Raw genomic sequence first — 17,008 nt, 5'->3', positions numbered from 1 at the left:
ATGAATTACCATTATAGAAACCAGTGTCCCATCAGTACAGTCAAGAACACATGAGATGGAGATATTTAGTTTAGGCCTTTTGTTCCCACAAGCCATGACATCATATCTATCATACTGTCACTCAAAATAGGGAGGTGTGACTAATTTCTATTTACTATAAAATCACCAGTGTCTGAGCCATGAGTCATTTGATTATGACTTTTTTACATTTTCTGTATTACTTAAAATTCTGTAGACATTAGAGAAATGCTGTATTGATGAACCGGACAGAGTTTAATCAGTCTGATGGCTGTGATCATTTCTCCTGTCCAGAGAGATCTGTATCTCCTGCAGTTTATATCTTACTGTATGTGTGTTCAGCTGCTGTGGTTCTGCTAACAGTGTGTGGAAATCTGCTCGTCATCATCTCTGTTCTTCACTTCAAGCAGCTTCACACACCAACAAACATGCTGTTGCTCTCTCTGGCTGTGTCAGATTTCCTTGTTGGAGCTTTAGTGATGCCTTCGATTTTAAGCTGGGTGATCGAGTCATGCTGGATTTTTGGTAGAGACTTTTGCATGTGTATTATGATGACTGCCTCCTTCCTGATGACCTTATCTGTATATCATATTGTTCTGATTGCGGTGGATCGATATTTGGCTCTATCAACCCCATTTCTCTACATGAACAAAGTCTCTATAAGGATCACTCGTGTTGTAATTTTTTTTAATTGGTGTGTAGTGGTGGTCTATAACTTAGTACTTTTTTATATCAATGGAAACTTCATGAGCTCTGTTATGTGCCCCGGAGAGTGTTTTCTCTCTCTGAATATGTTTTGGTCTGTACTTGATCTCATATATTCAGTTATATTTCCACTTTCTCTCATAATCATATTGTATGCTCGAGTTTTTGTGATTGCTAAGAAACATGCCTCTGCTATCAGAGAGCTTAATAATCACACACGGCCTAAAACACAGAAAATCACCTCACACTCCATGAAATCTGAGAGAAAAGCAGCTAAAGTCCTCGGTATTTTAGTGTCTGTGTTTCTGGTGTGTTTACTTCCATATTTTATTTGCAGTTTATTAGGTTATGTTATTCAACTACAGTCAGAAACAATTCAGAAAGTTATGATGGTGATTTCTCTTAATTCCACCATTAATCCAGTTATTTATGCTCTGTTTTACTCGTGGTTTAAAAGGTGCATTAAAATAATTATATCTCGGGAAATATTCCAGACAGACTCTGCATTAATCAATGTTTTTTTATAAAAAAAAATGTTTTTCCCCCACTCCTTCTGATATGCCTAAATATATTATAACACTATTGATGACAATTAATCAATTAAATACATTAATTATTACATATTCAAATATAATATATTATGTAAGAGCAATAATTTGTTTTCAATATTTGAGTGTAACCTTTTATTAAATATTTATTATGTTTGCTCAAGCAGCTCCAAATTATTAAAATAATTAAATAGTTAGAAATAGGACTAAGAGACATCATAAGGAGAATATCAAGCATAATAACAATTAGCATATATAAACCAACAAACAACACAAAAGATTAATTTGTAACTTTTTGTGTTTTTAGTAGTGTCAAAATATAAATGTGGATTACTATACTGATATAATATTTAGGATTTGGGTATTTATAACATTTATTTCCCTGGTAATATGTAATCTCTACTGTAGACTCCTTTATGATCTATCAAAGAAGCATTAATAAAATTCTGTAAATCTTTATTTTTACATTGGAAATTAATGCTTTTCACTGCTTTTCACATGAACATTGTTTTAAAGAATGTGACACATTTATAGTTGTTACATGCCAAGGCACTTATTTTAGATGTTGTTTCTGCAATTCTCTTATGGCTGGGGATTGGTGGGGGAGCGTGATAAAGTTGGCCGCTTGCCCAGACCATTTTGCTGCGAGAAGGAGCCACACCGTGTGGACACCGTCTCGGAAGTGCATCCAGAAGAAGTTTGCAACAATAAATGAGCGAGCATGTCAACAAATCTGGGGTGCTTGATGTTGTCTTATGGAACTATTTGCTCTTTGCATTGCTGTGTTGCTAGCTCATATTTTGGTATTGCTGTTTGTGTGAAGTATTGTTCTACTTATGGGGCTGGAAGAGGCAAGAAGGAGCTTGCTAATATATTATATAATACGTAGTACATGTATAGACACATTATGTAAGGGGCAGGTGCCTCCCCCCGTACTTAAGTTTGCAAGGGAAGTGCAGTGTAGCCAGGATGTTGGTTAGGTAAGTGTGTTTGGTTTTCTTAGTGTCTTTTCTTTAGCACCATCATTGTCTAGCTTTGTCATTGTTTTCCAGGTATACTGAGGGCATATTAAAGGGCAGCATGCTGAGTGAATCACTTACTCTGTTGATCTTACACTACATTACTATTTTTTTAGGTTTTTAAACATTCTTTTTTTATGGTCAAGTAAGTATAGGAAAATAACTCAATCAGTGTAGTCTAAGTTAACCTCTTACGGGCCCTGTGCCGTACACGGCACGGAAGTAGAAGTGACCACTAGGGGATGACCCAGAAACAAGCTTCAATTCAACTTTAAAGCATCAAATCCTCCAAAAACACGAAAAAACCTATTTACCTAGTAAAGTTTATACTCTCAATATTTTTTAAGCCCACACACAAAGCACAATATGATTCACAGCCTTCATACAATTAGAAAAAAATTTCGGACAAAACTGACCTAGGTGGCGCTAGGCCGGTTTTCCCTTACATTTAGACGCGTCTCTTTCTTCACTGGGGTAATATATTCCAACACAAATAATCCACAAAAATCCACACAGGTCCAAGGAATTGAAATCTGTAAGCCTTTTAATCCAAAACGCTCTGGTCGCGCCGCAAATATTCCGTTAGTGTTCTGAAAACTGGAAACAGAAGTGCGCTCGTTTTGCCGCTCTAACTCCTAATTGGGATATTCAAAAATTCAAAGCCTACGTCATATTTATAGCCCAGGTCCTAACGAATCAAATAAGCCCTCATTTGAGCCAATCGGTGCTTGTATGGCAGAGATAGACGGCTGAGAAGCCAATGGTGGCATGACCTCATTTTTGGGAACTCGCCTTTGACTGACAATTACTCCTTCCAATAGCAATGAAATGGGCTGGGACCTATACAGCCGTTTAGCCAATAAGCAGACGATTCCAACGGTATATGGCATGCAGTATGTTCTTTGCCTGTGTCTGCGTGAACTGGATGCGCAGAGGAATTCTTGCGTAATCCCTGACCTTTTGTCCCTCTCACAGCTCAGGGTGTCAAGTTACAGGCCTGTTTTCACACCAGAGTGATAGAGAGAGAGTCTAGGCTTATTTATGGCTTGTCAGACTGAGCCTGCAGCCTTTTATTTCAAAGTTATATAGTAAACAAGTACACAAAAACGCTGCACCCGACGACCAGGGCCGTAAAAAAATATTCATATAAAATCCATTTTTTGGGTCTTTTGACTTGAAATTTTTTTTGGTGAAAGCCAAGACATGTGGCTATGACTCTCAGTTGTTGGTTTGTCCCTAACATGTTCTAGAAAAATAAGATTAATCAGTTTATCAGAAAAACAACCCAGGCGGACAGGAAAATCTGCATTCAAACCCCTGTAACTTTGTGCCAGTAAAGCCTAGAATCAATGAAACTAGTTTCTGAAACTAGAGAATCTCTTCTTTCAAATGAGACCAGGCTCACCCCTGTGTGTCAAAGTATGTGGGAGCTGTACCACTTTTTGTTGGACAATGGATATAGGCGGAGGTCCGTAAGAGGTTAAACCCAGTCATTTTTTAAATAACCTCTAGATTACCCTTTGAGTATTTATACAGTTATATAAAAATGTGAGGCCTCCCTTCTCAGTGAATCAAACCCAGACAGATGAACCCTGTCGAAGGAGTTTGACCACTGTTGAGGCTTCTTGCTACAATGTGAAATATTTATTGCCTACCAACCAGTGGCCTACCAAGATGAACCACCATCCCGCAATTTTTTCCAAATTATTTGGGAGGTATTTGAGTACCCAGCAGGGAGGCAGGACATATATCACAATAAGAATTTGGTCAGGCACCTCTACCCCTAACCTATAGTCCTGTCAGCCCCAGAGCAGCTCTGGAAGAAAACAAGACATCTTTATGAAACAGGACCTCAGGAGGGTTTACAACCTTATTTGTGTATGAAAGAGGGACCAATGGAAAGTGGTGTTTCTGACAACACATGGACACTATGGATATCTGGTTATACTCTGTAGCCTAACTAATGTGTAAAAGAACATTTAGTTATATACATATCGCCTCATGATACTTAAGGCTTTTTGGGAATCAGCTTTTTCTGATATGTATCTTGGAGATGAATCTCTGTGCATATAATCTGTAAATTCATACACATTTCTGCAGTATTGAATACAAAGTATTCAGAGACTTATTAAATAACTGTCATATAGATGACATCAATGACATTCTAATCTACTCCACAGACATACTGTAGACACTGAATTTAACCATGTTTGAAAAGTTCTAATCGAATTTCTGCAACACCAGTTTTTTGTCAAGGCAGTGAAATGTGAGATCCACCATAGCGTTCCTAGGCTACTTAATTAGTGAGTGGAAGTGGACACCAGAATGTTTCATGTCATAATCAGTGGTCAGTCTCCTCTAGAATCAAAGAACTGCAGAGGTTTTTTGGATTCACCAAATTCTACAGGGAATTTATCAGAAACTACAGCATCATGGCAGGCCCACTCACATGCCTTGGAGATTACTATGGACAAGCAAATCCTGCCTGGCTATATTTTCAGCTTTGGCTGCGCCTCTTGGTCCAGGTCCTGCATCCACTGCGGTGGCGCGGTGGCTTCGATCATGGGGTTCGCAGGTTGAGTTAGCAGAAGCGGTGCAAGAGACGGGTGTTTCCATTTCTCTTGCCCATTCCCCTGACTCCGTTCGCTTGGTTTTGGGAGCTTGCGCTGCTTCACGCATTTTTTTCTAGACTGATGCTGAGGTGTCGAGGTCCTGGAGAAATCCATTTTCGGCACGTGTTTTTTCTCCAGCCATGTCGGACTACTTCAGCCCTTGTGGATAAGGCCTATAAGGCAGCAGGCCAAGCAGATGTGGCCCTGCACACCATGGCTGTTTTGCAGGCCTACCAGGCTGACCTGCTGACAGAGCTTGACAGTGGTGAGGCATTGGGACCTCAGGTGGTATCTGAGCTCCGCTGAGCCACTAACCACATTTACAAAGTGTATGGACACTGCCCTGGCACCGTTGCGTCTCCAGGGCATTCGTGTACTGAATTACCTGGATGACTGGCTCATTCTGGCCCAGTGGAAGGCTATGGCGGCCAGTCATCGAGATGTTGTGGCTTGCCCACATGAGATCTTTAGGCCTCAGGTTGAACCCAGGAAAGTGTGTGCTTTCTCCTTCTCAGAGAACCACTTTTCTGGGTGTAGTTTGAGACTCGACCACTATGCGGGCACATCTGTCTCCCACTCGGTAGCTCTGCTCCCGCATGTCCTAGCCAGAGTGCACCATGACTGAGTCAACCTTCTCCTAGTTGCCCTTTGTTGGCCCTCTCAAGTTTGGTTCACAGACCTAGTCTTCTTCCCGAACTGCACTCCATGGGAGGTTCCCGTCAGGAAGGATCTCCTCTCTCAGGCGCGAGACATGGAAGCTTTGGGTCTGGCCCCTGAGAGAGACAATTTCATAGAGGCAGGCCTTTCATCTGAGGTGACAGAGACTCTGCTGAATGCTAGGGCTCCCTCCACTAGGAAGCTGTATGCTCTGAAGTGGAGGTTTTTTCGACTCTGTTGCGATGAACACTGTCTGGATCCAGTTCACTGCCCGGTCGTTACAGTGCTGGAGTTCCTGCAGTCTTGCTTTTCTCGGGGCCTGTCCCCATCTACTTTAAAGGTGTACATGGCCACCGTCACCGCGAACTATGAACCTGTCATTTTGTTGCCTCCTTGGGTAGGAACCCTCTGGTCTCTCACTTTCTGCGTGGTGTCAGGCAGCTGAGGCCTTCCTGTAGACCACGACTTCCTTCCTGGGACCTTTCTGTGGTCCTGGATGGGCTGCTGGAAGCCCCCTTTGAGCCCATGGAGTCAGCCTCTGAGAAGTTTCTGACTCTGAAGTTGGCTCTGCTTCTTGCCTTGGCCTTTCTCAAAGGAGTGGGTGATTTGCAGGCTCTCTCGATCGCCCCCGCCTGCCTAGAATTTTCCCCTGGCATGTCCAAGGCTATTCTGCACCCCAGGGCAGGATATGTCCCTAAGGTGCCCAGGATGGCAACACCAGTTTTTTGTCAAGGCAGGTTGTCCAATCATCCTGCAGGCCTACTGTCTCCTGCCCCATGAGTCAGCAGAACAGGACAATCTGCATTTGCTTTGCCCGGTAAGGGCCTTGAGGACTTATGTCCACCGCTCTAGCTTGTGGTGTAACTCCTCCACCCTTTTTGTCTGTATTGGGGGCAGGAATAGGGGTAATCCGGTTTCCAAACAGGACCTGGCACACTGGGTAGTAGAGGCCATTACTCAGGCCTATGAGGTGCGCCGCAGTCTTGCCTCGCCTCTCGGCATCAGGGCTCAATCTACTAAGGGTATTGTCTCGTCCAGTGCCTTGGCCAGGGGTGTCCCCCTTGAAGATATTTGTGCTGCGGCTGGATGGTCCTCTCCGCACACCTTTATCACATTCTATGACTTGGACCCCACTCCAGGGTCCCAGGTCCTGCAGGGCCTTTGATGTTCTGTTCCCAGTCTGCTTGTGCCCTCTCAGGGCCTCTGTCGCAGTCATCGACCGGTGCGTGGCAGCGTGGGTATTGGCATTCCCATAGTGTCAGCACTGATGCAGCATCGAGTTCCCCCGAAAGGGAACTACACCAGGTTACGTATGTAACCCGGTTCCCTGAGAAGGGAACAAGATGCTGCATCACTGGCCATGACCCGGGCATCTTCTCGCGCTTCCTTCAGACAAATAGAAGCTGGAGCAGTGTGACATAGATGCCCTTATATGGACGCATGTGTCCTTTCCGAGCCATTAAAATGGCATGTGTGCACACAGAGCTTCAGATACAACTTCCTCACAGAAACATTCCCATAGCGTCAGCACTGCTGCAGCGTTTCATGACAACTGAACTACAGCAGACTTAAGCAGACCACACAGTGAGAGCTTCAAGACTCCTGCATCTTTGTTCTGGATGCTGCCATTCAGCTAGATCGGCTCACCTTGTTTAGTGACAACTGAACTGTACTGCTCATCCCTAGGAGTGTTTGTGACTGTTAGATGCAGGACATTTTATTTACCACAAAGATTCAACACTGCTTTCTTTGTGGCAGTGTACATTCCCCCGGATGCTAATGCTAAGAAGCCACTATGTGAACTTTATGTGGCTATTAGTGATCTGCAGAATTCTCACCCTGAGATTTCAATCATGCACATCTCAAATCAATGGTCACTAAATTCCATCAGCATGTAGACTTTGCAATGAGACAGGTGAACATTCTGGATCCTGTTTGTTGGGTATTTGTCCTGTGGTGTTTTGTTTTGTCTGTTTGTCTTTTGTCTCACACTGTTTGCACACTATGCATTTTATGTGGATAGGACAACTTACTTTAAGTCCTTAGTTCTGTGTTGTTTTATGTAGCTTTGTTGTATGTAGCATTATAGTCCTGGAGAAACTATAGTCCTTTGTTTCATTTAAATGTGTACTGTGTAAGCCATTTATGGTTGAAATGACAATAATAGCTTCTTGACTTGACTTGAATTGATCTAACTGCTATACATGTAATAAAATGAATTTGATTATGGTCTTATAGTTTAATACTTATGATTCATATTTGCTGGTGCATGATATTGTGTGTATATTTGCACACCCCTGTCCATGTGTATACAGGATCCCCTACTGGTAGAAAAGTGTAATAGCAGGTAAACTGATCATAAGGAGCTTCTGTCCTAACCACTGTCAATTATGTCAGCACAGGAGAGAGTAATTACTAATTTTGGTGATCATATGATGGTGCAGACTGGTAACACAGATTAAATGTGATATAAGTCGTGTAAAATGGTAATAATTTGAGATGATATATTAAGATTTGGCTTGTACAGTTTGTGTAGTGAGGGATCACTGAAAAGAGAAAATGAAAAATGGATCCTCGGATTTTGTTTGATTAGTGTGAGTTTATTTGATATCTGTTTAAGAGGTTTCAGACACACATTTCATGGAGTAATTGGCGATGATTTTGGCATTTGTAGACCGACTTGGGATCTGAGTCAGACTGTAGAACATGGTATGTGTCTGTGTGTTCAGGAGCATTCAAGTAGGAAATGCACAACTATTCCTGTAGCCTTGTTTATCCTTTCTTTTTTCTTTTTCCTTTATTTGACCACTTTCTGCACCTCTTCCACTTAATCAGATCAACTGAAACCAAAACACTAAGCACCAGTAAAACATTGCCAGTGACAATGGCATGTATAAGGCCCAGGCAAATTTGCTAGAAATGTCTATATGGAAGCTAAGGTGCAGTGTGGAGACCAGGTGTAGTGTATCAGAGAATCAAAAACCTCCATCAACACTGCAAGAAAATATTTACATTCTTAAACAGTGAATTAACAGGAAGCTCCTTTTGTTCCCACAAGCTATGACATCATATCTATCATACTGTCACTCAAATTAGGGAGGCGTGACTAATTTCTACAAACTATAAATCCACCAGAGCTTCTAAGCCATAAGTCATTCGAATTATGACTTTAAATTCTGTAGACATTAGAGAAATGCTGTATTGATGAATCTGACAGAGTTTAATCAGTCTGATGGCTGTGATCATTTCTCCTGTCCAGAGAGATCTGTATCTCCTGCAGTTTATATCTTACTGTACGTGTGTTCAGCTGCTGTGGTTCTGCTAACAATGTGTGGAAATATGCTCGTCATCATCTCTGTTCTTCACTTCAAGCAGCTTCACACACCAACAAACATGCTGGTGCTCTCTCTGGCTGTGTCGGATATCCATGTTGGTGCTTTAGTGATGCCAGCAATGTTAATCTGGTTGATCGAGTCATGCTGGATATTTGGGAGAGGTTTCTGCATCTGTTTTTTGTTCATTGGTGGTGTCCTCACATGTTTATCCGTCTATAATATTGCTCTAATTGCTGTAGATCGGTATTTGGCTCTCTCAAATCCCTTTCTCTACACAAACACAGTCACTAAGAGAACAATGTGCATTTTTGTTTATTCTAACTGGTGTATATGTCTAGTCTATAATGCAGCGCTCTGTTATTTTAATGGATGTTTCGTAAATTTTCTATCATGTCCTGAAGAGTGTGTTTATTTTCTGAATGAGATTTGGACTGTACTCGATCTCATATATTCATTTATATTCCCACTTTCTGTCATAATCATATTGTATACTCGAGTTTTTGTGATTGCTAAGAAACATGCCACTGCTATCAGAGAGCTTAATAATCACGCACGGCCTAAAACACAGAAAATCACCTCATACTCAATGAAATCTGAGAGAAAAGCAGCTAAAGTCCTCGGTATTTTAGTGTCTGTGTTTCTGGTGTGTTTACTTCCATATTTTATTTGCAGTTTATTAGGGAATGTTATTGAAATACAGGCAGAGACAATTAAGAAACTTTTGCTCATACTTTGCTTTAATTCCACCATTAATCCAGTTATTTATGCTCTGTTTTACCCGTGGTTTCAAAAATGCATTAAATTAATTATTACACTGCAAATATTTCGAACAGACTCTACATTAATAAAAGTTATTTCATGAAAAGTCTTTTTCCACTCCTCATGATGAAGTGCCTACATATTGCTATTGTTTTGTATATTTTTCTGTGTTCTCCTGAAGACATGTTCATGAATAATAAACATCATAAAAAGTTTTGCAAATTTAATAATAAAAAAATTCAAAAGAAGATTCTGAGTGATTCACTCTATTTATCTAAGACTGTATTTATACAGTATATATTTCAGAATACAGTTTGCATGTTATTTAGTTTTCAGACTTTATTAATGCTGACATGCATCTGACTAAAATACACTGACGTATGAATGAAGGGATAAAAAATAACAAAGCTGACTGTTTTTGTTTCATTCTGTAATTGTGCAACACTCAGACTGGACTGGGTTTTATGAACAGAGCTAAAGAGAAGGAATGGTGAAGAAAAGTCATCAAACAGGGAGTCACAGTCATAGCTCATGAGCTTGGGGTAACTATGGATAATCAACTGTCATTTTTGTCGCATGTTGCTAATGTGACACACTCATGTTTCTTTCCTGTCTACAACATTTGAAGGATTTGACCATTTTTGTCCACACTGGCTGCCCAGGTACTTGATAAAATTTAAAGTCAGATTTATGTGTATATTATGTGTTAACAATGGATATTATCTAAAAGCAGCTTTACAGAACATACAAATTTAAAAAAAAGTTAATATAAATATAATACAAAAATTCAAGATTAATATTGGATTATATTTAAATGCATTTGTATTGATCCCCAATGAGCAAGTCTGAAGTGACTGAGGTGACTTTCTCAAGGAAAAAATCCTTTAGATGGAAGAGGAAGAAACTTTGAGAGGAACCAGACTCAAAAGTGAATCTTTTATGCTCAAAAACTTTGTGAAGGAAAGTCCAAATGGAGCTGATACATCTCTAGATGTCTCAGGATCCTCACATGGTTGGCCTTATCTCAGTGAAGGTTAAAATCTTCATGACATGGACAATGGGAGCTGGTCATTTCAAGACTGGACTACTGCAGCTTTCTCTGTCAGGTCTACCTATGAATGCAATTCATCCTCTGCAAATGATCCAAAATGCAGCTGCACTGATGCTTGCCTACAAAGCAAAAAACTGACCAGCTCTCTCTTACCTCAAAGCCCTCATAACTCCTCACACTGCACCTCAAAGAGTCCTTTTAGGGCAGAATAGATATAATCTCTGTGCAGGAGAAAGCATTGAGGCTAAATCCCATACTATTCTCAAGAAGGTGGTTGTCTGTGAAGGAGAAAGCACATGCTGGCAGGGGATAACTAAGGGGACAGCAACACACAAGGACCAGGAGCATGGGTTGTCATGCCTGAACCCCGAAGCACATGAAGCGACTGGATAGGCAGCAGGGGAGATGGCCCTAAAGAGGCATAGAATTTTTTTGACCACAGATAAGTTTCTTAAGTGGGATTGTAGGTCTTCCGTATAAGGCCAGCATGGCCCAACAAGGCCTCAATGGCAGCACAGAATTTTACCATGCAGCCGATTAAGTGGAGAGAGAGCTGGCAAGTTTCCCTTCAGCCATAGGTATTGTCGCATACCCATGCAGAGGCTGAGGAGAAGAAACAGATATAATAAGGATTATTCCATAACCTTGACACCTCAGTGTGGAGGTCTGTGAAAAATGGGAGACATGGAGTTGAAAGGTGTTGTAAAGTTTGGTAGCTATTGTCAAGCTCAGAGAGGACAATGCAAACTCTTTTATCAGGTAACAACACCACAGAATATGATGGCAATTTGATGGATGCTTGCTCCTCATTGCCCCCATAAAGCTTCTTAGAGTCTGATGCAAATTCCACATTTGGTTTAGAAGAAATCACAAAGCAAGCTCCCAGAGACGAAGCAAAGGAATTAGAGTTAGGCTCAGGCACTGGCGTTGTCTGTCCACCTCCCTGATCCCAGCTACAATGCTTAGCAATGGTTCACAAAATTGAGGAAGACGACATTGGGCATTCCTGGACACCAAATGGTAGTTCTGTGTCGACTGTTGCATGTCAAATATTTGAGGACATCCGTTTACCACCCCCAGACTGATGGACTGGTGGAGTGCTTTAATTAAACACTCGTGGTAGATGGAACTGGTACCTCCTCCTTCCATATGTGCTCTTCACCATCCATAAGACGGCCAAGGCATCCACAGGTGTCATGCCTTTTGAGCTTCTTTTCATACGGTGACCTCAAAGGCTGTTGGACATAGCCCGGTAAGTGTGGGAGGAGCAGTCCTCTCCATTCTGTTTGATCATTGATTTTGTCCAGGACATACAGGCACAAATTGATCGTGTTGGCCCCATAGTAAAAGAGCACATGAACAAGCAAAGAGTCTACAACCAACCAGCCCAGTTCTGTAAATTCCAGCATGAAGATCAGTTCATGTTGCTTGTCCCTAGCACATCCTACAAGTTCCTGGCAAAATGGCAGGGCCTGTACTCTGTCCTTGAGAAGGTAGGCCCAGTCAACTACAAACTGCAACAGCCAGGTAAGCATGCAGACAGTCAATTATACTACATCAATATACTAAAGAGGTGGGTCCCTCTGGCCCCAGGTGTATCTGCATTTGCTTTCTCTGTCACAGATCTCGGAAAGTGTGCCCTGGTGAAGAGACCAATTCGCTGACATTTTCTCCTCCATGCCAGGACTGACCCACCTGGTGCACCATGAGATCAAGACCCCTTCTGGGATGGTGGTTCGACAATGACCATTCTGTGTCCCGGAAGTTGGTCATAACGTCATAGAGAAAAAAACAGGAACGGGGTAATGTTAAAAGATGGGGTCTTCGATGAGTCCACCAGCCCATGGTCCAACCCCATTAAGGTGGTGCCTAAGCCAGACAGAAGCATCCGCCTCTGTAATGAATTCCGGAGGCTCAACCAAATCTCAGAATGTGACAGCTTCCCCCTCCCCGAGGTGGATAACATCATGGAGTGCCTGGGAAAAACCCACTATTTTTCCACCCTCGGCCTGACCAAGGGTTATTGGCAAATGGCCCTTGCCCCAGATGCAAAACCCAAGACTACGTTCAGCACCACCAATGACCATTGGCCGTACCTGGTTCTTTCTTTTGGCCTACATGGGGTGCTTGCCACATTCCAGTGCCTCATAGACATTGTCCTCTGCCCCATTCGGCCTTTGCGGCTACTTATCTGGACTTTGGTGTCATCCACTCCTCCACATTGGTTGACTATTTCATCTAAAGGAAGTTCTGGAAGCCCTGCAGAAGGCCGGACTACCTGCTAACCCCCGCAAGTGCCATCTGGGGCTGGTCTGGGCATTCTCAAACCTCAGAAATAGAGGCCGTCAAGGAGTACCCCCAACCCACAATGAAAAAACAGGTATGTGCCTTTCTGAGTTTTGCAAGATATTATCGGTGGTTTGTTTTTAACTTCTCCACTGTAGCATCCTCCCTCAAATCAAAACTAAAAGGGTCAGTTGGAATGGATGAAGCGGATGAGCTACAAGGAGTGGGCGTTTGTCCACCAAAGGAAAGCCCTTATCACCCTCCCCATGACATTAACCTACCTGCCTGGTAGCGGTCCTCTCCCAAACATTTGAAAGGGAAACACCCAGTCCTGTTTATCTCCCAGAAACTGAACCCCTGCTGAGAGGAAATATGTGGCAGTGGAACAGGAAGCCCTTGCAATCAAATGAACTCTTCTCCCCAGAAAATCCACTGCTAAAAGAAATCACACTCCTCAGAATTTCAGCATCACAGTCAGCACTGCTGAATTAAGCTGCAAGGTTGTTGCAAGGTTGTGCAGAAAAATTCCCACCAAAAGAGTGGGGGCCAATCAGGAGTGCAGCTGGGGCACCCACACTCCAGCAGAATGCCACAGCAGAAAGTCAAGCTTAGCAGCCAGCAGGAGGTGGGCTGCGTTATGCCCATGGAAGGAATTAATGTGCTGTATCCCTCTGCTTTATCCCTTTGCTCTGGGTAGCCAAAAGTGCCAACGTCTGCTGAGCCTGAGCCAAGCTAATGGGTTCAAAGCTCTTTCTGCACCTCCACTGGGACTCCTTCAAGATTGGGAACCTCCCCATGGAATCCTCAATTAATCCAGAAAGAGCATGCAAGGTTCTTTTTCACCTCTAAAAATACCACTTTTTCATTGCACTGTGTTAACAAATAAACACATTTGAGATTTGCACCTAACACCTCCATCTCTGTGTTGTGCTTCTGTGTCCCTCTCATCAGAGTGCCCTACAAATATAACAGTTCAAATAACAAAGTACACAAAATTCAGAATCCTACCTTACAAGATGAGAATAAACTCAAGATAATGAGCTAAAGCACACTTTTAACAATAATATTGAGGATATTTTTATAAACATATATGCAGTACAATACAGTTCTCTTCTGGGTGTTGAGGAATCTGAAGGCTTGAGGAAGTAAACAGTTACACAGTCTAGTTATGAGGTCCAAATGCTTTGGTACTTTTTCCAGATGGCAGGTGTGTGAAGTGTGTGTGTGAAGAGTGTGTGTGAAGAATGTGTGGGGTGTGTACAGTCATCTTTAATGCTAATAACTTTTTAGATGCAGGGAATGTTGTAACTGTCTGTGATGGGGAAGAGTGATTTTTCAGGATCTGAAACGGTGCAATTCCCAAACCAGGCAGTAATGCAGCTGCTCAGGATGCTCTCTATGTTCCCTCTGTAAAACATGGCCAGGATGGCATGGAAGATGGGCTTTCTTCAGTCTTCATAAGAAGTAAAGATTCTGCTGGGATTTCATGCTGATGAAGCTTGTGTTGAGGGGCCAATATTTTATTTATAAACATTTCGTAATCCCACCAATTAAGGTGCCCAAAATAATATATTAGTTGTGTTAAGCACTAAAGGTGTATGGGTAAAAGCACAATAATTTACTAATTTCAAATACTGTACAAAATGGCAAGTCCCTGAAGACCTCATGACAGAAAGTATAGTTTGAGATCCTGGGGAGTGCTTAACTTAAGTTTTGCTCCCTGCATCCAAATTATTTCAAACTCATGTTTCTTCTACATTATCCATGTAACTTTACAAAAATCAATGGAACCCCATGGGTCCCATCAATCCAGTCAAGAACACATGAAATAGAAAAAAAATTCTGTAGATATTTAGATATTCTCCATAAATTACCATTACAGCAACCAGTGTCCCATCAGTCCAGTCAAGAACACATGAGATGGGGATATTTAGTTTAGGCCTTTTGTTCCCACAAGCCATGACATCATATTTATCATTCTGATCAGTCTGATCACTGTGATCATTTCTCCTGTCCAGAGAGATCTGTATCTCCTGCAGTTTATATCTTACTGTACGTGTGTTCAGCTGCTGTGGTTCTGCTAACAGTGTGTGGAAATCTGCTCATCATCATCTCTGTTCTTCACTTCAAGCAGCTTCAAACACCAACAAACATGCTGCTGCTCTCTCTGGTTGTGTCAGATTTCCTCGTTGGTGCTTTAGTGATGCCGCCAATGTTCATCTGGACAATAGAGTCATGCTGGATTTTTGGGAGAGGTTTCTGCACCATCTTTTGGATAATTTGTGGTTTTCTATTAATTCTATCGATATATAATATCACTCTGATTGCTGTGGATCGATATTTGGCTATCTCAAATCCCCTTTTCTACATGAGCAGAGTCTCTGTGAGGATCACTTGTGTTGTAATTATTTTGGACTGGTTTGTGGTGGGAGTCTATCTCTTGTTACTCATGTTTTTCAATGGAAATTTCACAATTTCTGTAATGTGTCCTGGAGAATGTTTTTATTTTCTGAATGATGTTTGGACTGTAATTGATGTCATATATATTGATGTCTAGTTTTTGTGATTGCTAAGAAACATGCCACTGCTATCAGAGAGCTTAATAATCACACACGGCCTAAAACACAGAAAATCAGCTCACACTCCATGAAATCTGAGAGAAAAGCAGCTAAAGTCCTCAGTATTTTAGTGTCTGTGTTTCTGGTGTGTTTACTTCCATTTTATATTTACAGTTTATTAGGAAATGTGATTGAACAACAGACAGAAACCATTCAGAAACTTGTAATCATTCTTTATCTTAATTCCACCATTAATCCAGTTATTTATGCTCTTTTTTATCTGTGGTTCAGGAGGTGTGTTAAACTCTGTAAATAACTCTACAAATAGTCCAGTCAAACTCTGCATTAGCAAATGTTCTCTCGTGAAAAGTCTGTTTTTTCTACATCAAATCAAATTTAAACAATATAATGTGTACTGTAACGTATAATATGTAAAAAGAGTTAATTATATTTGCTTCAGAAACTTAAAATATGGATTACATATTAACATGCAATGAGACGAAGACCAACAGATTTTCAATGAAAAAGATTCATTTGTACTTTTGATTATTAGTTTTAAGTTTCCTAATAAAGGTGTCAAATTACAGGAGGCAGAAACAGATGCAGATGCATTTGAGCATGTGTATTTCAAAAATGTTAAAAGTTCCAAAACTCATTCAGGGTTAATGATGCAGCCCAGAAAAGTGATGGTGCATATGTAAACCTCACTCTTCTCTCTTTTTTTTAAAAAACTCTTGATGCTGTGCAAGAATCTGGAGAACCTTCTGGACTTGGACCTCATGGTTTTCTATGAAATGGGTGCATACCAGAACATCATCAATATAGGCTATGATGTATTTGTCCATCATATCTCAGATGCTATTGTAGCTCTGAGTGTCCAGTTTATAGTGTTTTGTTATGTTTTTATGTTTCTATCCACAGGTTAATATGCTAAATGTAATTATTAATTTGACAGGTTTAGGCCTTTTGTTTCAACAAGGCATTATATTCGTTCATTGACTTAGGTGAATTAATATTAAAACAAAGTATGGATTAGTGAAAAAAATGCCAATAGATATTTAAAATATTTTCACTAATCCATATTTTATTTTAATTTATGTTATATAACATATTATATTATATAAAATCTCGACCCAACAGATTCTTTAATGGGAATAGTGGAGTTTGGACAGGAGACGTCTCACATGACACAATAACACCAGCTTTTAACATGGAGTTGAACACCTGTGTTATACCTGCTATAGCTTCTAGATTTTGGGGATATTAAGCTTTCTTTGGCCTGTAATCTGATTTTGGAGTTATGGTCACTGCTCAGTTTGCTCCCAATCATGAGTCCAAGCAACTATCTATTTTCCCAAGGCTTCTCATTCATCATCAGCGTATAGAGAGAGATGTGGAGATGCTTCATTTATTTGGAATGGGTGTGGATGACCATTTAATTAGGGGTCAAGCCCCGAAGG

At 41.2% G+C, this 17,008-nt stretch overlaps 2 protein-coding genes across 2 annotated transcripts; both read left to right on the top strand.

Moving 5' to 3' along the window:
* Positions 1 to 257: 257 nt before the first annotated feature.
* LOC113651718 (trace amine-associated receptor 13c-like) lies at positions 258 to 1,250 on the top strand. The gene has a single exon (XM_027160565.2). The coding sequence runs from the start codon at positions 258 to 260 to the stop codon at positions 1,248 to 1,250; it is 993 nt and encodes a 330-aa protein (XP_027016366.2).
* Positions 1,251 to 8,763: 7,513 nt separating this feature from the next.
* Positions 8,764 to 9,756, top strand: LOC113651785 (trace amine-associated receptor 13c-like). The gene has a single exon (XM_027160634.2). The coding sequence runs from the start codon at positions 8,764 to 8,766 to the stop codon at positions 9,754 to 9,756; it is 993 nt and encodes a 330-aa protein (XP_027016435.2).
* The last annotated feature ends 7,252 nt before the right edge of the window (positions 9,757 to 17,008 follow it).

This window comes from Tachysurus fulvidraco, chromosome 9 (genome assembly GCF_022655615.1).
Source record: "Tachysurus fulvidraco isolate hzauxx_2018 chromosome 9, HZAU_PFXX_2.0, whole genome shotgun sequence".
NCBI lineage: Eukaryota > Metazoa > Chordata > Actinopteri > Siluriformes > Bagridae > Tachysurus > Tachysurus fulvidraco.
This window is presented reverse-complemented; position numbering and strand designations above follow the sequence as displayed.

Excerpts from the sequence above, each read along its gene's own strand:
- LOC113651718 (XM_027160565.2), top strand. The coding sequence starts at position 258 with ATGAACCGGACAGAGTTTAATCAGTCTGATGGCTGTGATCATTTCTCC.
- LOC113651785 (XM_027160634.2), top strand. The coding sequence starts at position 8,764 with ATGAATCTGACAGAGTTTAATCAGTCTGATGGCTGTGATCATTTCTCC.